The sequence below is a fragment of the Nematolebias whitei genome, chromosome 5, assembly GCF_014905685.2.
Source record: "Nematolebias whitei isolate Nwh7 chromosome 5, NemWhi1, whole genome shotgun sequence".
Classification (NCBI taxonomy): Eukaryota; Metazoa; Chordata; class Actinopteri; order Cyprinodontiformes; family Rivulidae; genus Nematolebias; species Nematolebias whitei.
Genome location: NC_056502.1, coordinates 20,618,288 through 20,641,408, shown reverse-complemented (window position 1 = coordinate 20,641,408; position 23,121 = coordinate 20,618,288). Strand labels below are relative to the sequence as shown.

The following is a 23,121-nucleotide window of genomic DNA, read 5'->3' as shown; positions in this document are numbered from 1 at the left end:
GGATGGATGGATGGATGGAAGGAAGGATGGATGGAAGGATGGAAGAAAAAGAGATTAAGACATCTGTCAAGAATGTCCGGTATCAGTCAGGACTGTTAAAAAGCTGCAGCTCGACATTCAGACACATAGCTTTTGGAAAGTTTCTCCTGGACTGATAAGTTTATTGTTTTAAAAATGTATTTAACTTTAGTTTGTCTCAATCATATTTTATTCAGCACATACGAGTGTAAATACATACATTTCTCTCTCTCTCTCTCTCTCTCTGTGCTCCGGTGAAGTCAGCCATGTCTCCCGGTGCTCTGTCTTCCTCCCGCTTCCCTTCTTGCACTCTTTCGGCTTGTGAACCCTTAACTAGCCTTTTTTTTTTCTTGCATACCTTCCTAATTCGAAGGATCAGCTGGTCTCTCAACAAAATTGATAAACTTCTCCCGACAGGAGTCAGGGTAAGGAGGACCCTCTTACCTCGACGGAAACAAATTGGATTCATGATGACAACTGTTTTTTTGCTGGTTGGCTGGTGAAATCTGGTTTGTCTACAAATTTGTGTGGATGTGTCGAAGCTCGGCAGCACTCAGACTGAATTATGTGCAGCTGCGTCATAGAGCGGATGCAGCTGTTATCAGGACTGTGAACTCTCTAGCAGCACACATGAAGGTGGGAATAATCTTGGAGAAGCTGAGAGCTCGACTTTTGGCGTAAAGGATCAATTCGGCTGTTTGGAATTTCCATCAGAGGAATATATACCAGCGAGACTTTAAAAGGCAGAGAACAGCAATTCACGAGTTCTGCCTGACCCAAACTGTGGCCTTGACACCGGACTTATCTCAACTCCTCCTGGCATGTTTAGAAAAAAACAAAGATGCTTTGACTGTTTCCTCACCACTCCCTTCCCCAAGGCCTTGGACATGTGACAGAACCTCAACCGAGCTGATGATGAATGACACCTCTTATCTGGACAATGGCTGAGAAGGGGGGGGGGGGGGGCGGGGCCTCTGGACTATGCTACGACTTTCTCTTAAAAATTTGATGTCTTCACCGGCCTACATTTATCACGTATAACGTCTGTTTATGTTGCTTTGCTGTGATAGGCTTTTTGATGCCTCAAATCGTGCCCTGTCTAGGACACGGCGTGAGAGATCTTTTTTTTATACCGTCTCTCCTCATGTTTTCTTCCCTTTTCTCATCTAAGCAAAATATTATTCTGAATAAGAATAAGAAGACCGCGCTTTCATAGTAGCAGCTTCGTGCACTCCACCCATCTTTCGGACGACTGTACGTACATGTTCTTGTTGTATCTCGGTGCAATGATAATAAAGTTTATTCTGATTCTGATGACAGGCTGCTGGAGGGAGCTTCTCCCTGCACATGTGGGCTGCACACAGGTGCAGCAGCTGTTAAATATAAAAAAATCATGCCCATCGTGCGGCTCATCCATCAATCAGTCAGTTGTGTGTCATGTCCAATCTTAATTTGAAAAACTGCGATAGAGCAAGTCTGCGAAAGTCGAACCAAGAAGTAACGAGGAACTACTGCATCTGACTGGCTGATTATGACCAAGACGGGTCCAAACTGATCTGATTCTAACCTGCTCTGTTATCAGGATGATAAAATTCGGTCAAAAGTAGTAAAAAAAGAAAAAAGAAGAAAGCAACGTTTTTCCAGAGCCTGCAGTGCAGATTGTGACGTTCCTCCTAAAATTACAGAAGTTTCTTGATTGTCATGCGTTTACTGTATTTGTCCTTTCTGCGTGTAAGATGGCTGCCGACATTAGGTTTCCTCTAAAATGATGGTTTTGATTTTCTTGTAGGAATATGGAAAACATCGATCCTGAAAAGACTCCCAGTTTTGTTTTTGAAATCATCAAGCTTCTGAACTTCTGTCTGCACCAGGTAAGATATTTATTGTAGCTCAGCGCTTCGTCACGAGGCCTCCTCAGAGAGTTCTGTCTGTGTTAAACGAAACGGCGACCGTGTCGGCCTCATCCTGAAGATCTAGTTTGCGCTGAAAGAAAACTGGGTGTGTGGTTGACCTTTTCTGTGAATGCATGTCGCAGGAACGTTAAAGCAGGTGTGTGTGTGTGTGTGTGTGTGTGTGTGTGTGCTGAGGATGAATGGAGCTGTGAATATGTGTCTAAACATTTCATTGTTCAGTTGAAGGAGGATGGAGGGCAGCGGTCGTCTCTGCAGCACGTCGTGCAGTACGGACTCGTGCTCTGCGAGAGTCTTTTTGACCCTTATCAGACGTGGAGGAGACGTCTGGCGGGGTGAGTGCGCGCTGCTCTGCTCTTCACATTGTGTGGGAGGTGGATTCCACTCGTAATCTGACCAGATTATGATGTGAAATTTATTGTCTCGCCCAGCCTTCTGTAACGTGGAACACCTCGTCTCAGAGACAAACCGGCCTTAGCGGCAGCGTTATTAGTGACTAATGGGAGTGTGGTGACTCAAGGCTTTTGTGTTTCACAGGGAGGAGGTGAGCTTGCTGGAGAGGAACAAGTATAAATTCTCCCCGCTGGCCTTGCCAGAAGAGTTGCCTGCTCTGTTTCATGGTGAGACACTCCCCCTCAGCTGCTCCAGAAACATCCGAACCATCAGAACATTCCTGCCGCTGCCCTAACATGTGCATTTTACTCTCTTTTTTCTTCTTATAATAAAACAAGACTAGCATTCCTTGAAGGAATCCATGTCGCCCGCCTCCTTGTGGGCCCAAGTTTTAATAAAGAAATTTGCACAATCTATTATCACTCAAATTTTGAATTGGAGAGGACTCTCAGCTACTACCACGCCAAAATCCACCTCGATATCTGTCGAAATGGCTGAGTTATCTCCATTTTTATGTTTGCTAAAGCTTGTCAGCTTTGGCAACCGTTTTGAAAGATGCTGACTTCAAATTTTATTCAGTCGTAGATGTGCATCCATTAATTATTTTCTGAGAGTTCTACTCAAAATCTTTGTGGTTCTTGAGATATTTTGCTAACAGACGGAGTTGACTCTGGAGGTTAAAGTTAAAGTTTTAAACAAAGAAACAAAGTGTGATATTTTAGTGCTTGGAGTATGTGATGAGGATGAAGCTCAGATACTACCACACTAAAGTTAGGCTCAATATATTGGAAGCTGACTGAGCTGTAGGCATGTTTGTATTTGATAATGTTGGCTAGCTGTGGCAGCCATCTTGATTTGAATTGACTCCAAAAAATAATCAGTTTTAGATGTGCATCTAAAGAATACTTCCTGAAGGTTTTATTAAAATCTGCCCAGTCATTCATAAAATATTTTACTAACAGACAAACAAATACATGCACATATTCACAAACTTTACAGGAACTTACACGATCACCCGCCTTCTATGGTGATGAAATGGTTAAAAGTGTGATCTTTAAAGCTTCTGGATCAGCTCGGTCTTGTAGTGAGTTTACTGTTGGGGTAAAAACTTCGTTATGCTCCGCTTGATTATCAGCTCTTCATCTCCGCTTGTTTATAATTACAGAACGTCTATAAGCCGTGTGGCAAATCTCATTTTTGAGCAAGTCCAAGTACGTTCTGATTTTTACGAGGATTATTCTGTAATAACAAGCTTTAGTTAGAAATGTTAAGCGCCACTTACGTAACCCTGAACCAATTAGCGAGGCTTTTCTCTGAACCATCAGAAACTGTAAGAAAACACATTTAAAGGTCAAAGCTGACGGACTGTTGAAACATGTTGTTGTTTCTTCCTTTTTTCATCTGTTCATTGTTGGTCCTGCTATGACTTTTGGTATTGGTGCAACTTTTTTTAAATATTTACCGGTTCAGCTTCTTTCAGATTCCTTTTGCTAATTTAAACAGTTTTTTTTAGCTACTTTCAGCTACTTTCAGCTGTTTTTTCAGATGTTTTTTTGCTCCTTTCAGATTCTTTCAACTAACAACCACATATTGTGCTTCTTTTAACTTCTTTCTTAAAATTTCAGCTAGTTATTCGCCTTTCAGCTTATTTCTGCAAGTTTTTGCTTTTTTCTGCTATTGCAGCTACTATTTAGCTGTTTTTATGTTAATTTGAGCTTTTTCAGTTAATTCCACAATTTTTGCACCAATTTTAAACTTTTTTTCTGCCTAATTCTGCAAAAATATGCTCTTTACTTGCTCCTGGTAATTTTAGTTTCTTTCAGTTTTTTTTAGCTTTTATTCAGCTGTTTTGTTTTTGTCTTTTGGTTGTTTTTTTTTCAAATTTCAGCTTTTTTCAGATAATTTCCACTTTTTTGTGCTAATTTCTACTTCTTTTAGCCTAATTGGGCACAATTGTGCTCTCTTCACTTCCTTCTGTTAATTTAAGCTTCTTTCTGATTTTTTAGCTACTATTCAGCTGTGGTTTTGTTTTCTAATTTCTGTCTTTTTAAGTTATCTTCCACTTTTTTGTGCTCATTTATGCGTCTTTCAGCCTTATTGGGCACAATTGTGCTCTCTCTCCACTTCCTTTTGGTAATTTAAGTTTCTTTATGCCATTTCAGCTACTTTTTGGCTATTTCTTGCTAATTTCAGCTTTGTTTAGTTAATGTACTAATTTTTGTGTTCAGTTTTTCTTATTTAAACCAAGTTCAGCAAATATGTGTTCTTTCTGCTTTTTTCTGCTAACAGGCTTGTTCTTCCATTTCAGCTACATTTCAGCATGTTTTTAGCTAACTTCAGCTGTTTTTCAGCAAGTTCTTCACCAATAAGCATTCACACTGCAATTTCGCAGGAAATGCAATTTCTCTAGATTTGTTATCACTGCATTCTATTTTATCTGTGTGACGTAATTCAGAACTTTGAACAAATTTAGTCACACTTTTTTTTAATTAATATTATTATTATTGTTTTGCTTGGACAAATGGACAAAAGGTAGAACAGGTGTTGTGCTGAGATGTTTCTCCTGGTTTGAAACACAAGTTTTGATTCAGAAGAGGAGAAATCTGAAGGTAAAGAGTCAGTTGTGTGAATTTGATGAACCTATTTACTTGCTGAGCACAGAGGAAACCATCTTTAATGGTGATATTCAGCCATCAGGAGGTGCTATCTCTGCTACAACTAATAAAAAAGGACAAAAAAAATCAAGATATTTAATTAACACATAACGTACTGTATAATCGCATTGCTTTAAACAGGAAGACACATCTGCATGCAAATTACGCAAAATCAACTTGGTTCTCTTTATCTGTTCTTTAAATCTCATGAAGATAACAAAATATTTTTAGATACTAGTCGATGTTTTTCTGTTGATGAAATTAAAGTGGCATCTGTTATCTGATGCGTTTTACGTTTTGCCAAACGTTTGATCTAATTCAACTAAAAGTTGTACAGTTTGTCAGAATAAATTCAGTAGTTCTAACTCCACATAACCAAGATATGACTAAATGTCGCCTGACGTCATTTCCTCATTTTGCAAAAAGATTTGAGAAAACCATCTGCGGCACGGCAGAGTTTGTATCAACGTCAAACGATTTTTGTTTGGGGTCTTGGTGGTTTTATGAAATCCACTTTTTATTAGAAAAAGAGCTCTACTCAGTTCCTGCATGCAGTGAATCAAAACTCGCTCAAAACTATCAATCAAAACAAACAAGCTTGCACACAATCACATGCTGCTGATTATCTCATGCTGCTAATTATTTATGCTGCTGATTATTCATGCTGCTGATGATCTCATGCTGCTGATAATTCATGCTGCTGATTATCTCATGCTGCTGATAATCTCATGCTTCTGATCATCTCATGCTGCTGAATATCTCATGCTGCTGGTTATCTATGCTGCTGATCATTTCATCCTGCTGATTATCTCATGCTGCTGGTTATCCATGCTGCTGATTATTTCATGCTGCTGATTATCTCATGCTGCTAATTATTTATGCTGCTGATTATTCATGCTGCTGATGATCTCATGCTGCTGATAATTCATGTTGCTGATTATCTCATGCTGGTGATAATCTCATGCTTCTGATAATATCATGCTGCTGATTATCCATGCTGCTGAATATCTCATGCTGCTGGTTATCTATGCTGCTGATCATTTCATCCTGCTGATTATCTCATGCTGCTGGTTATCCATGCTGCTGATTATTTCATGCTGCTGATATCTCATGCTGCTGGTTATCCATGCTGCTGATTATTTCATGCTGCTTATTATCTGATGCTTCAGATTATCTCATGCTTCTGATAATCTCATGCTGCTGATTTTATAATGCTTCTGATAATCTCATGCTGCTGATTTTCTCATGCTTATGACAATATCGTGCTTCTGATTATCTCATGCTTCTGATAATCTCATGGTGCTGGTTACCTCATGCTTATGATTATCTCATGCTGCTGATTATCTGTGCTGCTGATAATCTCATGCTGCTGATTATCCATGCTGCTGAATATCTCATGCTGCTGATTATCCATGCTGCTGATTTTTTCATGCTTCTGATTATCTGATGCTTCTGATAATCTCATGCTGCTGATTATCTCATGCTTATGATAATCTCATGCTGCTGATTGTCTCCTGCTGCTAATCATCTCATGCTGCTATATTCATTCATACCCATCTGCTCACCACAGACTCATGTTCGAGCTGCTGTTGGTAAGCCATATTGTTTTACATTATTAATGTTTAGCGTATATCTTAGATCTTTTAGTGTACCGTTTGGCATTTAGCATATATCTCAGTGTATATCTTAGATCCTTGTTTCTTTTTATATTTTATATTTTTGCTATTGTTGGGTGTACCTGGGACCCTGAGTACACAGTTTCGTTCCACCTCATGTACCACATGTGATGCAAATGACAATAATCTTGGCTTGAACTTGAACAAAAATGAAATGCTTTGTTTATCACAGTTCATTTTGTTCTGCTTGACATCATCACCCCCCCCCCCCCCCCCCATACAGACAGTCTCCAGGAGAGCGAGAAGATCCCAGAGCTCCTCACGCTCCGACTGGTTCACCTCCTGGGGGCTGTGATCAGTGGAGGAAAGGTCTGCCGCCGCTTCTCTTCACATCGCCTGCGACCTTTTTACCGCAGAGACATTCTAAAGTTGTCGTGTGTTTTTTTTTTTTTTCTAGAAAAATGGTCTCCTCTCCATCAGTCCTCAGTCCGTTGAGGACCTGTTCTCTGTTCTGCGTGCGTGGTGCTGCCGGACCTCCACCGAACCCAAAAGCGCCCTGCTGCCGCGGCTGACGCTGCGGTGCCTGACGGCGATGATCCACCTCCTGCACGCCAGCAGTCCCGCCGAGCGGCAGGTGGAGATCAAGACCATACTGGAGAGTTACTTTCAGCTCCTGAACTGGAACCGTCCGCCCAGCAGCGAGCAGGAGGACAGGCGGAGCTGGGAGGAGAGTCTGGTCTCACTCCAGAGCCAAATGCTAAGTAAGATCACAGGAATACTTTTCTCCTGCTTCCTGTTGCACCACAGTGTCAGCGCTGAAGGAGTTATTGGTCAAACCTTTGTCGATGACGTTATGCTTAGAGTTACTCGCAGACACCGCGTCAGCTTTTAAATCTATAAATGTCGCCTTGGAGTACGTTCCTCTTCTCCACTGGCCTCACGTTTTCTGTTTATCCATCTCTGAATCTAAACTTGTGACTTTTAGCCTGCGTTCCCGAGATCCTGGACTGCTCGGACAGACCGGTCCTGCAGGCCGTCTTCCTCAACAACAACTGCTTCGAGCACATCCTCAGACTCATTCAGAACAGCAAGGTGAGAGACTCCCATCCGTCTGAGGGTGTTGCTCTGCTGCCTCTTCCCTGCTGACCCCTTCTTTATCCGATCAGCCCACCTCCGTCAGTCTGTCACCTTTTTATTGTTTGTTTCTGTCGTTTCCTCTTTTGGTGGTACCGCTGGTAACTGCTGCTGCTATTCTTGAAAATATTACAGACAGACGTGTTTTCAAGTTATTTGTGCCCCCACCCCCACCCCACCCCCATGTAGCTTTAGAAAACCGTGTCCCGGTGCAGCACATCGTTCCTCTCAACAACCTGATCTGTATTTGTGTTGTAGCACGCTTGTTTGTTTGTGCTTCGTGTTTTATTTTATTTTTTTATATCCTGAAGCTCTTTCAGAGCAACAGGCGTGCACCGGAGCGCGAGGTCGTGTGCGACCTCACCACACATTTACTCACAGATGTCGAAGTGGACCAGGTACACCCCCCCCGCCCCCTACACACACACACACACACACACACACACATTTTTTGTTGCTACTGGTCTGTGAGCAGGAAACTCAGCCCTCTCTCTGCTTGCGCGACGCTGCTTAAACAGGAAGTTGTAGACAGGAAGTCTGACTTGCACTCATTTGTAAATACGACAGGTAGAGCAGACCTGATCACTGACATCAAGGCAGACACGTTTTGTTTTGAATCTGTTCAAATTGCACAACTCATAAGCCCACTTGCTGACTGAATTACTGCCATTACAGGACCCAGTTTGTTCCATTAAAATGTGTCCATGTACATCACAGCAATTACAGGCTGAGTTCCCTGCTGGCAACAAGAAGGGCATGTTGTGTTTATTACTACGCATGGAAAAGATGTTGTTTACTCCTGTTTTTTTTTTTTTTTTTTTTTTTTTGCTGCTTTTCCATGTGACTACTGGTGTTTGTGTAAAAGGCCTTGCATCCTGGAGCTGGATGTTGACTAATTTCCAGCAGTAGCTTGGGATCGCCTCACTTTTTAAATGATATTTTAGTGGTTGGCTTTGTTTTTGCATGCTGGAACCTATCAATGGTTAACAAACAGGGGATTGTTTGGTGGCTGGTGCAGCACTTCACTTTAATTTGACCCTCTTTGCAGCTGTGGTTTACTTCTTCCTTGACTTTATAGAAAATCTTTTTTTTTTTACTTCTGGTAAATTGTGTGCTGAATTCATGTTGGGTCATATAACTGTTTGGCTTCTTTTTCTTGCAAACTTATGCTGATGCACATTTTGAGCTATGCGGTGTCATAATCAACTGCGTCCATGTAGGTTTTGGAGAAACAGTCGGACAGCATCACAGTTCATGCCTTGGGGGTCCTCACAGCTTTAATGAGTAGCTCCCCCTGTGCTAAGGTAAGGGTCCAGTTTAAACAGCTGTAGTCAAAACATACAGCTTTCATCCTTTTACACACATTTGAATCATTAAAATTAAAAATAGGACAGGTCTTTTCATCTGAGCTTCTTTAGAAAGGCTAGAAAGTCTATGAACAATGAATATCTTACCTGCTCTTAGAACAACCGCAGTTTGTAGAAACGAAGTTTCAGTCAGACACAGTTAATTAACCAATTGTCAATCCAGTCAGAGTTGAGCACCATTTTTTTTAAGTGAGGCTGATGAAAGAGCTAAGATATTAATTATGTGAATGCCGACTCGAGATTCACAATATTATTTTCAAGGCTTTTAATTTTTCTGTATGTATTTTGCAGTCTAAAAACATGGGCAAAGTTGTGCTATGTTAGCCATTTATTTATCAAAACGTTCAGATCATTCAGGAGATGGGTGCTACGACTTTTGGCTTTTGCATTTTTAATACTTTTCCAAATATTTAGCGTTACTTAAAAACACATCACCATGGAAACGCACTATCTCTTGAATTCTTCAGCAGCCTTGTTCCCTTTTGAAATCTGCCTCAGCATACAAATTTGTTTTCTTATGCTACGTTTAGCTTTTAGCAAGTCTTGCAGATTTTAGATAGCCTTTTGCTACTTTTGCTTATAGCCTTTTGTTACATTTAGCTTCTTGCTGCTCTTTTTTTACGCCCGTCAAAAGGCAGACATATTACGGTAGTCTGTCCTTCCATAAACTTTCTTTTGTCCATCACATAACTTCTGAGTTGATACACATTTGTACCAAACTAGACAGTGTGTTGCTTAACATTTTCATCACCCCAGCTCCAAGGTCAAGGTAACAAATCAAGGTCAAATTTACACAAGGTCTTTGTTTGTTTATGCAATTGTTGTATAATGTGCCATATGTGATACTCTTGTGCTATTTTAACTTTTAGCTGGTTTTAATTAGCATTTTGTTACTTTTTGTTTTAGCCAACAATTTGCTTATTTTAGCTTTTAGCTAGTGGTCTGCTTACTTTAGCTTTAAATGGTAAATGGTAAATGGAGCTTACTTCTATAGCGCCTTCCAGCCCCCTATGAGGGGCCCCAAGGCGCTTTACAGTACCAGCCATCCACCCATTCACACGCACATTCATACACCGGTGGCGGTAGGCTGCCATGCAAGGCGCCATCCAGTCCCACCGGGAGCAACTCGGGGTTAAGTGTCTTGCCCAGGGACACAACGGCACATGGTGTGGGAAGTCGGGATTCGAACCTCCAACCTTCCGATCAGAGGTCGGCTGCCACTACCACTGCACCACGGCCGCCCCTTTAATAACTGAGTTTCTGCTACTTCAGCAAACTTCAGCTCCGTCACTCATCTTTTAGGCTCTGTAATTGTTCGTACGTTAGCCTTTTCCCACAATTTTCGTTCAAAAGATCAGAACTATAGCTTTAAAAATGAATACTTCTGAAAGTATACTGTAAACTATATTTTCATGTTTTCTTTGAATAATAAAAGTGTGCCAGCATGGATTTCTTTCTCAAACTGTTTCCTTCAATTCATTTATGTGTCTCGTTCTCTCAGGAGGTTTTTAAGGAGAGGATCGGCTACTCTCAGCTGTTTGATGTGCTGAAGAGTCAAGGTCAACCCACCAAAAGGCTGCTGCAGGAGCTGATGAACATGGTGATCATGACGTTTTCTCATTATTACCCCGTCAGCACTGTTGAAGTCAAATTGCTCTAGCTGAATCTGCCTCCCATTTAAATTGAGCCTGTGCTGATTAAACTCCTTGCTCCTTCCTGTCTGTGTTCCCTGTCTTGGCCTCAGGCGGTGGAGGGTGAGCACGCCCACGCTCATCACCTCGGCATCAGTAATGACCAACCTTTGCTGCTGCTTCTGCAGTGGCTGCCTGACCTGTCGGGTCAGAGGGACCTCCAGCTGCTGGTGGCCCAGTGGCTGGCTGCTGTATGTGGGGGCTCGCTGTCATGTCGCACCGTGGCTGTGGAAGCTGGAATGGTGGGGGCTTTGCTGCAAGTGCTCTTGCAGCCCCAGAGTCTGGACAGACAGTGTGCAGACTCCCTGCTGGGCCTCCTGCAGGACTTGGGCTCCCTGTGTCTGAGACCAGAGGAGCTAAAGAGCCTCCTAAGGCTCCTCAGGGTGGATCAGGACGATGGTGCAGCAGGGAAGATCCACCCTTATTGCAGCCGCATGATATGTGTGCTTTCAGCCATGGCAGCCAGGGAAGGCCAGGACAATGCTTTGCAATATTTTGATCTCACACCCCCCATGGCAGGGATCATGGTCCCGACAGTCCAGCGCTGGCCGGGCAGCGGTTTCGCATTTCATGCTTGGCTCTGTCTTAATATGGACTTCCCATCTTCCCACCACTCAGAGCTTTCCAATAACCATAAACATGCTGCCAACTCTGGCACAGGAGTTCATCATAACATGGGAAAAGGACCCCGGAGGAAACAACTCTACAGGTAAAAGGACATATTTGTCAGACATAACTTAAGATCTAACTTTTGTTTATATGGCTGTAGAATGCAGTGACAGAGACATTTTTCTCCTGTAAAGTTTTTTCACAGCAAGTGGAACTGGTCTGGAGGCCTTCTTCAACATGGAGGGTGTGCTGGTGGTCGCAGTTTGCACTAAGAAAGACTACATGGCTGTTTCTCTGCCAGAGTGTCCTCTAGCTGACTCGTGCTGGGTGAGTAATGTAGTGATGTCAGTGTCAACTTCATTTATGTTGCGCTTTACAAACAGCAGAAACTGGATCTAAGTGCAGTTGAGCAAACACAAACAAGTTCAGTTAGCAGTTAAAGTATATCTCAATATTAAATGTTAAGCTAAGGTGTTAAGCTCCATTCAAGGCAAATGCTAGTGAGTAGAAGTGGATTTTTATTTTTTATTTTTTTTTCATTTTCACTACTGGGGATAGAATAATGCAAGATTATTAAGAGCTACAACTAATCAAATTGAGTGAAAAAGTATCTTGATGTCATTTAGACAGTTTGATAGGACTGAAGAATCATCAGTTTTTATTTGATTGTGGAAAAATATCTGAGTATCTTCTGCAAAACAGTGGAATGTTTTTTTTTTTTTTTTATCAATAAACCCCAATAGACAGTGTGTATAATGAAAAAGGACAGGGCCCAGAATGAAACCTTGTGGAACTCCACATGCAAGTGGTGCTGCAGCTGAAGTTTATTAGCCTTTATTTGTCCAAATTCAGGTAAAATATAAATACATTTGATTGAAGAGGAAAAAAAATACACTTAGAGGAATTACTGTATTTTTCGGACTATAAGGCGCACCGGATTATAAGACACAATATCAGTGAACGAGTCTGTTTTCATACATAAGGCGCAACGGATTATAAGGTGCATAAAGCGAAACAAAACAGTCAGATAATTCTAACTTTATTCAATTCATTCACAATAACATCAATAACAACAATCAGTTTGAGGTCAGTAAGCACAACCAGAATTAATACATAAGGCGCACTGGATTATAAGGCTCATTGTTGATTTTTGAGAAAATTTAAGGATTGTAAGTGCACCTTATAGTCCAATAAATACGGTATTGGAATTATTTTTATGTTGTTTTACTTGTATAAAACCTGTGCTTTTTCAGATTTTGTTTTTCAGCATTAGCATTAGTAAAAGAATGTAATCAGTCTTTAACTTTTTTTTTAATCTTAGCATTCAGTGGCTATAGTCCACATCCCAGGCCGTCGCCCTTTTGGTCAGAATCTGGTCACAATCTACATCGATGGAGAGCAGCAGAAAACTGCTCAGCTTCGCTTCCCATCTTTCAGTGAGGTAACAGAAAACTGTCTAATATATTTGGAGAGTGCATGATTTGTATTAAAACAGAACTGCTCCACTCAGTCAGTCTAACTGTGTCTGTTTCACCCTTCCTCAAGCCTTTTATCTACAACTGCATCGGCTCTGCAGGCCAACGCACCACTACCACCACCACCTCCCCGAACCTTCCTGTGTCCTACAACTCCAGTTCATCATCACCCGAGTTCGCCTTCCCTGCCCACAACCACTCCCTCATCCGTTCCCAGTCCTTCCCAGCCTCCTTTGCGACAGGCCGCGTGGGGTCGGCGGCAGAGTCCACAGTGCATACCATTTCAGCAGGACTACAGGACACAGAGTGGGGCTCGCCCACGTCCCTAGACGGGCTGCTTGGCACTGCCTTCATCTGTCACGAGGCTCTGCAGCCAACGCAGGCGAAAGCTCTGCACGCTGCAGGTCTGTCACGTTCTGTTACAAAGCAAACCCCAGTTAACACCCAGAGATTTTAGCTTCTTTAGAATGGTTTTCATACGAGTATTTTATGACCTACAGCGATTTGTGCTTCCCATCACAGGACCTAATCATGTGCCTTTATTCAAAGCGGACGGAGAATTATCTGAATTGAATAGCAAGCTTCTGCTCTACTACACTCCACAGGTGACTATTAGGAAAAGTCACACTTTGTATTTCCCCGTCACTGTCTACAGTTCTAGTTTACATGTGTGTGTTTTAGGCGTTTAAGAGTCAGATTTGTCTGGACCTGGCACCCAATCACCTTTATGACGGCAGGCTTACAGGACACAGAGTGATGAACTGGGACCTCAAGGTTAGATGGAAAAGCTTTTCAATTTTCATGATGACTTTTAGTTGAGATACAGTTTGTGTTATATTTATATGATTAGCTAAGCTAATTATTTAGCACCTATATAAGTTAAAATGACTTACTTAGCATATCCATGTGTGGGGTAGCATGTTGTGGTTAGCGTTGTTGCCTCACAACAAAAAGGTTTTCCTCTTTAGATTAAGTAAAATATTGCCAATATATTTTACTTAATGCAGGATGTTGTAAACGTGGTTGGAGGGATTGGAGTTTTGCTGCCTCTGCTCGAGCAGGTGTGTGAGGTCGAGCAGGTGTACAACGGCGGTCAGGAGACCTCAGACTTGCTCGGACCAGAGCTCACCTCCTCCAGGGGCCCAGCCGCCATGCTTTTGCCCCTGAACAAATCTGCAGGTCAGTTCATCCTCACTTTAGAGACTCTTCTGATTTATCTTATTGCACTGTATGTTTGCTGAGTCAGGAATAATGTGCATTAACAAATACAAGACAGGATAATGGAACACATAAATCAAAATAATTGGTTGGTTTTCTTATGATTTTCTTTACCAAACCAAAGAACTTCCAATTATATATGTGCTTATGAACGTTGCACAATATGTGGAAAACTATCTTTTTGGAACATGTTGTTGTTTTAGAAATGCACTTCAATACCTTTAGCATAAATTGCCAATCCTTGTTTGTAATGAGGTTAAAGAAGTACGGTAATCTGAAGCGTGGGTATCTTTAAACAAACCAATCTGCATTCCTCAAAAATTAAGTCTTGAGTCATCCTTTGTTTCTTTACATTTTGCTCCCAAGAGGCCAAACTTTCTTCCAGTCTTTTAATATGATCTCAACCAGTAGTTTCCAATAGTCGCTCAGTACCTGACTGACCATTTTCAGAGAAATGGGGTTTGTGTGGTTGTTAATCCACTTAACTCTGATGTTTCAATCATTCAGGCCTAAAAATGCTCCTAAACTTGAAATAAATCAGTATTGTGTTAATGCAAAACAGACAAAATAGCTCAGAAGAGTTGCTAGCTATTTGCCACACAGACTCTATTTGTTCCCATAGTTTGTTAGCTAGCTAGTCATCATAACTTGCCAACTAGTAGCATTATGTCAGCAGCTTGTCACAAAAACAATTTGGTCCCTGAGTTTGTTAGCTAACCAACATTAGCATTCACTAGCTAGCTATCTAAGTAGATAGATAGACAAGTTACTTGTCTACAGCTATTGCTATCTAGATAGCAACTTTAAGTCAAGCCGCTTGTCACTGTGACAATTTGAATCTACAAAAATAGAAGGTCGCCGGTTCAAATCCCAGCCAGGGGCTTTTCTGCATGGAGTTTGCATGTTCTCTCCGTACATGCATGGGTTTTCTCCGGGTGCTCCGATTTCTTCCCACAGACCAGAAACACGCATGTTAGGCTGATTGGTAACTCTAAATTGTCCGTAGGTGTGAGTTAGGGAGTGAATGATTGTTTGTCTCTTTGTGTCCCTGTGATGGACTGGAAACCTGTCCAGGGTGTCCCCCGCCTCTCGCAGTGATAGCTGGACATGGGCACCAGTGATCACCATGACCCAAAAAGGAAGAAGCGGGTAAAGATAATGGATGGATGGGACCCAGTCTGACACATAAAATAGTATTTTAATGCCTACAGCATAATTCTTAACAGCTATAAGCTGAAAACGTGCATTTAAACCTTTAGCTATCATGAGGTTTTCCATTTCAAGTTTTACAACATGAGTTTGATAAACCTGACTTTTCAGAACAGTTTCTAAATGAAGTGTTTTCATTTGTGTGTGATGAATGACAAACGGTAAATGATGGACAAATCTGACAAAGTTAATCGTTTAAAATTTAAAATATAATATTATTTAAACTTTAAATATTAAAAAAAGTAGTCAAACTAGTACTGAAGGGGCATTATTCTAGAGGACATATGTCAAACTCAAGGCCCGGGGGCCAAATGTGGCCTTTGTTGATATATTTTGTGGCCCCCAAGAAGATATGTAAAATATAAAATACTTTAATCTCTTGATTTTTTTTTCTCAGTAATCTTTGATTATGATGTCAAATGCACAACAGAGAAAATCTAATGAGACCAATCAAACTCTTGTTGAGGAACCTGTGATCAAGAAAGATGCTGGGTTTCTGATTTGAGTTCATATAGATTCTGAAACTGGCCCTTAGTTTGAAAAAGTTTTTAATTTTGGCCCCCTTTTGGAAATGAGTTTGACACCCTGAGGCTTTGTTCCCATACATTGATTCTTAAGTAAACTAAAATGAGATAACTTGAACAAACAGCCTAATAAAACAGGATTAACTCCTCTTGAGATGTGATCATCTCCACAAAGTGCTTTGTAATGTAAAAATATAAATGTGGTTTGCACTATTTTTTTTCTTTTCTTCAGAGGGCAGACTAGAGAGAAACAGTGTTGCTGCCTTCCTGCTGATGGTCAAAAATCTGATTCGTCATCACCCCGTCAATCAGGAGAGTCTGCTGCAGTGCCACGGGCCGAGCATCATAGGAGCCATGCTCAGCAAAGTAGGTGCCCTTCGAGTCAACTTGTTCCAGTAATGGAGTGTGAGAAATGCCAGACAGCATCTGAAAGTAAAAACCTGATCTTTTCCACTGTGCTGCTGTTGTAAAACTGTGGTGTAACAAACTGCTGAAACAGCAGTGGTCTTTCAGAGCGACTGGATCAAATGCTTGTGTGGGACAAATTTTGCGATTTGATAAATTAGTTTCAATTTTAAAAGAAAACAAATTATGCCAAATTAAAATAAATAAATAAAATGCTCATTATTTTGTTTTAAAAAAATTAAATAAGTTTTATTTTCTGTTTGTTGGCCCTTTGTTGTAAATGAAATGTACACTGCATTAGCCACCACTTTAGGCTGCTGCACATGCTGTAAGAAAGATGATGTGGATTTAAAGTTGAGACATCAAAGACAAACTTCCTTTCTCTTGCAGAAGTTAGATTAAATTAGTTTGAAGACAAGATGAATCTGAATTAATTCAGAATAAGAGAAGCACGACTGAATTATCAAAAGTATTTTTTAGAACAAATTTATTTTTGATGGATTTGTCTTTGATTCTCGTGTCGCTACAAGAAACCTTGGATTTATTTCCAATCAGGACTTATTTTTTCAACTGGCATATTAATCAAGCCACTGAATTAACTTCATTTCATCTCTCCAACATCTCTAAAATAAAAAAAATAAAAAACTTTCCCATACAAAATTAAAGTAACATTCCATGAATGACTGATTATCGCTCGCTGCTTTGCATGCCACAGTTTTAAATAAAGTTCTTGCATGATTTGTTAGTACTTGGAGTGTGTGTTAGCAATGACTCTCAACTACTACCACACCAAACTTTAGATCAGTATCTGTAAAAAACAAAAAATCAAATGTGAGTTATGGTCATTTTTGTGTTTGCTAATGTCAGTTAGCTGCATCTGGAAGATCTCATGTTTAACTATCATTTTGTTGTAGCCATAGTTCTAAATATTTGAATGTTTGTTTTTTAATGATTTTTATTTTATTTTAATTATTTTAGCAAATGATTTTTATCAGTACAGTTGTTCCATTTTAAAATGTTGTGACCTAATGGTTGAATTGTTTTGCTGGTCTTTTATCATTAGACACTTTAGTTGCACTTGAATCTGAAAAGTGACATAAAGTTGAGCTGAATGGTCTCAGCCAGCTGTGCTGGTGAAACAGAGACGTGCATAAAAACTGGCAGAATATGTTGAAATAAGATTAAAGTAATAGTTCAGATTCTTATAAGGAGGTTTCTATGGGAGTGTAATGAACAATCAATGTCTTACCTGTTGTAGATGGCTCTTTGAACAACCTCATTTTGCAGAAGTAGCTTTACATCATCCTCAACTCCGCTTTACGCTGTAATTTACATAAACTAGCTAGCTGTAGCACTTTCAATGCAGCATGGAGCACTTCCAGCAGGATTGTAAACATTGTGAGTTTTATATGATGATTATCAAATGGCATTAGCAATATTCGCTGTGAATGTTTTGAGATTGGAGACGCTTTACGATGGCTCCAGTTCACTTTGATCTTGGACCTGTTCTGATCAGCCAAAAGATTATATATATCTGGTCAAACTGAGGCTGTTCAAAGAGCTGTCTAGAACAGGTAAGATAATAACTGTTCATCGCCTTTCCACAGAACCTCCCTTCTATTTACATAAACTTTTGCCTTAAGGCGGAGCATATTATATGGGAAGTACTACTGTATATATTTATTTAACTACTTAAAGAGTGTCTCTATTTGTCTGGACGCACAAACTCATAAAACACACATCACACAACCCAAGTATAAAGATCTTGAACTGAGCCATCCTGTTTTCTGCTGTCTACTGCAGGTTTCAGGCAACATGATGGACATGAACGCTTTAATGGCGTGTCAGCTGCTGCTTGAGCAGGTTTTCAACGAGGGCAACAGCCCCCTCCTGCAGCAGCTCTACCAACACCTGCTCTTTAATTTCCGCATCTGGACTAGAAGCAATTTTGCTGTTTGTCTGGGTAAGGCACGAACTGGGTCCTCATGTTGCTGAGTAAAGCTCCTGAGAAGCTTTTCATGTTTGCCAAAGCTGTTTGCATGAACCACACCAGGAACGAAATGTTTTAACATGTCAAGTTCAGGCTGTGAGAAGGATTAAATGTCTTCAGTAGTCTGCACATTTCGGCGCTTTTTGCAACCTTACATAATAGTTTGACATTTTTTAAATGTCAGCTTGAGGAGAGCTGACAGCAGTATTTATTGTCTTCCTAAGCCCACGTTCAGTACATGGCATCTGTGATCAACAAGAGCAAGCAGCGCATGAAGAAAAAGTATGGTGTTCAGTACATTCTGGATACCATTCGGACGTACTACAGGTAATTCTTCCACAGCAATGTAATGTAAACTAGAGAAATTGCATTGTGAATGCTCACCGCCGAATAACTTGCTGAAAAACAGCTGAAAAATAGCTGACTTTAGCTAAAAAGCATGCTGAAATGTAGCTGAAAAGGTGGAACAAGATTAAATTAGCAGAAGAAAGCAGAAAGAACACGCTTGCCCACTTAGGCTGAAAGAAGCAGACATGAGCACAAGAATGAGGAAATTTATCTGAAAAAAGGAGAAAGTTACAAAAAATAAATAAAAACAGCTGAAAAGTAGCTAAAATTTCAGAAAGAAACAAATTACCAGAAGGAAGTGGAGAGAGCTGAATTAGGCTGAAAATAGTTGAAAAGAGTGCCAAAAATGTGGAATTGATATCAGCTAAAAAGTAGCTGAAACAACTTAAACTAGCCTAAATAAGCTGAAAGAATCAAAACAAGCTGAAATCACCATAAATAAGTTAATTATGCTGAAAGTAGCAGAAATTACCACAAAACCCTTAAATTTATCTGCAAATAGCTGAAATTAGCTAAAAATGCTGAAAAGGTAGAACAAGCTGAAATTAGCAGAAGAAAGTAGAATGAACACTTTGCCCAATTAGGCTGAAAGAAACAGAAATGAGCACAAAAAGTGGAAATTGAAAAAAAGCTGAAATTAACAACAACAAAAAAAACTGCTGAAAAGTAGCTAAAAAGGCAGAAAGAAGTTTAAATTACACAAAGGAAGTCGAGAGAGGACAGTTTTGCTGAATTAGGCTGAATAAAGTTTAAATGAGTGCAAATAAAATGTGGAATTGGCCAAAAAAGCTATAATTAGCATAAAAGCTGCTAAATAAAAGCTGAAATAATTGAAACGCATAAATAAGCTGAAAGGAGCATAACGAGCTGAAATTAGCAGAAAGAGGTTAGAAGAATCACACAAATTTTGTAGTTAGCAGAAACAATCTGAAAGGAGCAAAAACAGCTGAAAGTAGCTGAAAAAAGTTAAAATTTGCACAAGGAAGGTGAAAGAAGCTGAATTGTAACAACATGTAAAAGGAGAAGTAAAAGGTTGAAAACAGATCTAACGATTTGAAGGAGGTAAAATAAGCTCAATTCATTTTCAATGTAAAGAAAATGGCAGAAAAGGCTAAAAATGTCAAAAGGGTAAAGTTGCACCAATACCAAAAGTCACAACACTTTTCTCCTGATTGAGCTGAACGTTTTAATATATGATTGAAATAGCAAAAAAAAATTGTGGAACGAGAAAGATGCTGAAAAACATACATAAGAAAAATGGATCACAATAGTGTGAATGCTTCATAAACCTTCACACAATGGTGCAGTAGAATGTGTGAAAGCTTGTTGGTTTCTGTAAGAACCTTTGTGGTCACAGTGTGGAGAAAGATGGCAGCTGTCTGTCGGATGAGAAGCAGACGATTCAGACGTCTCTCTTCGCCTTGCTGAAAGATTTGCTCAAGTCTCCAACACCAGAAGAGCTTCACAGCGTCCTCGCTTACATTCTGACTGCTGGAGAGGAGAAGCAGGTAATACTTGAATGTTTTATAGTGTTTTTAATGTATTTAGACAGTTTAATGTGCAATCTTTGACCTTTTCATGGTTTACTCCCAGTTTCCAGCGAAAGGCTTCTCCATCATTCGAGTATTCTTTTATTAGGCTCGTTCTTGACTTGTTTCTGCTCCTCTTGATGCCTTTATCTGCTCCCGTCCATAATTCTCTCGTGTTGTCAGGTGGTGAAGGCCTTGGACGTTCTGTACGAGCTCCTCAGGAGCAGCCCTCCTCGTGAGCAGGTCCAGACCGTGCTGCTGGAGTGGGGCGTGGAGCAGCTGTGCTGCTTGCTGCTCACGCCGAGCTTCGGAGACGAGGCCCGGGAGAGGGTATTCAGGGTGAGAACGACAGAGCTGACCCGTATTTTTACTTTTTATTTTTAGTATTTTACTACCACTTCCTTATTTTGGTAAAAGTTTCCTTGTGGAATCAACTGGGGCAAAATATTTCCTTGTGTTCCAGGTTTTATACAAAATCCTCAAGAGTGAGAAAGTATCTGAGCGCAACAAGCAGCGCATCAAGCTGAAGGACTTTGGATATCTCGGCCTGGTTTGCTTTCTGAAAGACGTTCCTGTAACCATGACAACCGTGCGCTGTTTGTATGAGCAGGTCCTCGCTACAGGTAATATATTAAAAAAAGAAGCTTTTTTGCTGTTTTAGAAATAGTTTTCAGAGAACTTATGAACTTTAAAAATGTTGGTGAGTAGATTAATGGACATTTTAGTTTAAATCGGTATATCTGGAAAGAAAAGCTTTACAAAACTCTAATGAGTAAAACACGGTGGGGGTGATGCCATGGTCTGGACCTGCTCTGTTACATGTGGGTCATAGTTGTAAAGGAAAACATCTGTAAACTAAATCTCAAGAGAAAGTGTTGTCATGCAGCAGGAATTGAGTCCAAACGCACACATTCCATTACAAAATGATTTTAAAAAAGTTTTGAAAATGTAATTTCTAATGTTTGGACCTGAAGCGAGCAGAAACAGACACGCAGCCCTGCACATCTGAAGCAGTTCTGTTCAGAGGAAACTCCCTCTTACTGATGTGCAGCAATGATCAGAAGTTAACGGATATATTTAGTTACCTTTTTTTAAATGCTGCACACAGAAGTCACACTTGTACTAAAAGCAGAAGTCCACACATGTTTGCTTCTCACAGTCACAGATATGTCACACTGAGGGAAGCGTTTCTGATCAAACTAAAACCTAATGCATATGAACAAGAACAGTTTCAGTACAGTAGTTCCTCGTTTATCGTGGGGGTTATGTCCCCCCACCCTCCCAGCAATAAGTGAAAAACTGTGAAGTAGGAATGCTATATTTATTTTAGTTTTTTATTTATTTATTATTATTTAACACTGAAGTTAAATTGACATATATTTCTGAGTTGAAACAACAAAACTAAACCTTTCAGTCAACTAATACATTTAAATCAACTAAACTAAAGCAAAAGTTTATTAATCAAGATAACTAGAGAGCCGGACCTTTGGATCGAGTCCAAATCCGTATGAAAAAAGTTCTGGTAAGCTCCGGAGAAAACACCGGACCTCCCCGGTCGAGAGACCTCATGGGCCGGCAAGCAGCACCCAGACTGACCGATGAGGCCGGTTCTGGTCCAATTCCCGGTTGGTTCTGTATGGCTGTCTGCATCCACTGAGAGCCAAAGTCACTATGAAAAAGGACCAAACTTTTTCGGATCAGGTCAAAATTTTCCCTCCATTTCACCAGAAAGCAACTTTGGCTTCTGGGTAATGTAGTCCTTTTGATTGGCAATAGTGTAGACTTATTGAGGAAAAAAACTACAAAATGGCGTCGCCTGTCCAAAGTTTTTTTTTTGTTAACTTTTTACTATATTTTGTACTGTCCCTATCACATGAATAATTCTAAAGTTGGCATGTGTCGTGTATAATCTTATTGTGAAAAACCGCAAATGAGCGAGTCGACAAAAGTCGAACCACGAAGTAGCGATGGACTACCGTAGTGGGTGAAAAATGGTTTTGGTAGTTAAGTTAAAAAAATGAACCTGATCTAACCTACTTGTTGTCTGCTGCCCCACAGACAACAGTCCTAATTTCAGAGACCTCCTGGCTGTTGTGTGTTTGTCCCATCGGGCTGAACTCACCGTCCGACTGGACGTCTGTCGCAAGGTTGGTGCTCACCCTTACATCAGACTTCTCTGTCGCCTTTTATCATGAAATAAGTGTCAGCAGCTAAAACACTTTGTTTCTCCTGGAATTGCTCCAGCTCTTCCATCTGATCTACTCCAACGAGGATTACGTGAGACAGCTCGCCAAGCAGCCGGGCTGGCAGGACATCCTGACCAAGCTCTACGTGAAGGAGTCCTACGAGTCCCACGCTGCCAGCATTTCAGAGTCCGGCAGCCCGGGCTCCTTCATACCGAGCTACCGTTCCCACCTGCGCAGGGACCCGTCGCTCGTCATCGAGGACACGCGCACCGACATCTATCTGAACTACCGCAACTCGAGGGACATCGAGGATGAAGATGAGGAGGACGAGTGCGGCCAGAGGGACATCTCTGAGGGATTCTCTGATTTATCGCAGTCGCCGCTCAGCGGGAGTGGAGGCCCGCTGAAGAACTTCACTGGCTCGCTTCACTTTAAATCCTTTGATTCTGTGGATCAGGGCAGCCACTCCTCTTCAACCTCTAATGCCGTGGATATTACCTCATCCCAACCCGAAGACGACGGGAGAGACTACCAGCCGCTCTCCCCTTTTGGTACGTCGCCCTTTGATTTGGAAATGGGGTGCACAGGGGACACCGAGCCTCAGACGCCTTCAGGGAGTCTGACCAACACACCGTCCCCTCTAGAGCACTCCAAACCATTTCCACCCCTCAGGCCGAGGAAGAGCTCCAGTTTGTCCAACGTCCTGGATGATGCCAGCTATGGGACAGACCCTCCAACTGGAGACACGATTTCCAACACGTCCAACCCTCAGGTATGCCTCCTTTAAAGCCCAGACCCTGCTTCTAGACCAGATCTCTCCGAGGCTATGGGCTAAGTATATGTAG

General features: G+C 41.0%; 1 protein-coding gene across 1 annotated transcript in view; it reads left to right on the top strand.

Annotated features, from left to right (window-relative positions):
• The window catches only part of nbeal2 (neurobeachin-like 2), a 52,711-nt gene that overhangs the window by 4,200 nt on the left and 25,390 nt on the right, over positions 1 to 23,121 (top strand). Inside the window, exons 4-27 of the mRNA XM_037677204.1 lie at positions 1,808 to 1,889; positions 2,151 to 2,263; positions 2,466 to 2,548; positions 6,875 to 6,960; positions 7,049 to 7,352; positions 7,577 to 7,683; positions 8,037 to 8,123; positions 8,946 to 9,029; positions 10,594 to 10,692; positions 10,837 to 11,492; positions 11,587 to 11,719; positions 12,714 to 12,833; positions 12,938 to 13,271; positions 13,390 to 13,472; positions 13,549 to 13,641; positions 13,875 to 14,046; positions 16,051 to 16,184; positions 18,027 to 18,186; positions 18,438 to 18,540; positions 19,919 to 20,069; positions 20,274 to 20,429; positions 20,554 to 20,713; positions 22,149 to 22,237; positions 22,335 to 23,048. Coding sequence (XP_037533132.1) covers positions 1,808 to 1,889; positions 2,151 to 2,263; positions 2,466 to 2,548; positions 6,875 to 6,960; positions 7,049 to 7,352; positions 7,577 to 7,683; positions 8,037 to 8,123; positions 8,946 to 9,029; positions 10,594 to 10,692; positions 10,837 to 11,492; positions 11,587 to 11,719; positions 12,714 to 12,833; positions 12,938 to 13,271; positions 13,390 to 13,472; positions 13,549 to 13,641; positions 13,875 to 14,046; positions 16,051 to 16,184; positions 18,027 to 18,186; positions 18,438 to 18,540; positions 19,919 to 20,069; positions 20,274 to 20,429; positions 20,554 to 20,713; positions 22,149 to 22,237; positions 22,335 to 23,048 — 4,303 coding nt within the window. The remainder of the gene's footprint in view (positions 1 to 1,807; positions 1,890 to 2,150; positions 2,264 to 2,465; positions 2,549 to 6,874; positions 6,961 to 7,048; positions 7,353 to 7,576; positions 7,684 to 8,036; positions 8,124 to 8,945; positions 9,030 to 10,593; positions 10,693 to 10,836; positions 11,493 to 11,586; positions 11,720 to 12,713; positions 12,834 to 12,937; positions 13,272 to 13,389; positions 13,473 to 13,548; positions 13,642 to 13,874; positions 14,047 to 16,050; positions 16,185 to 18,026; positions 18,187 to 18,437; positions 18,541 to 19,918; positions 20,070 to 20,273; positions 20,430 to 20,553; positions 20,714 to 22,148; positions 22,238 to 22,334; positions 23,049 to 23,121) is intronic.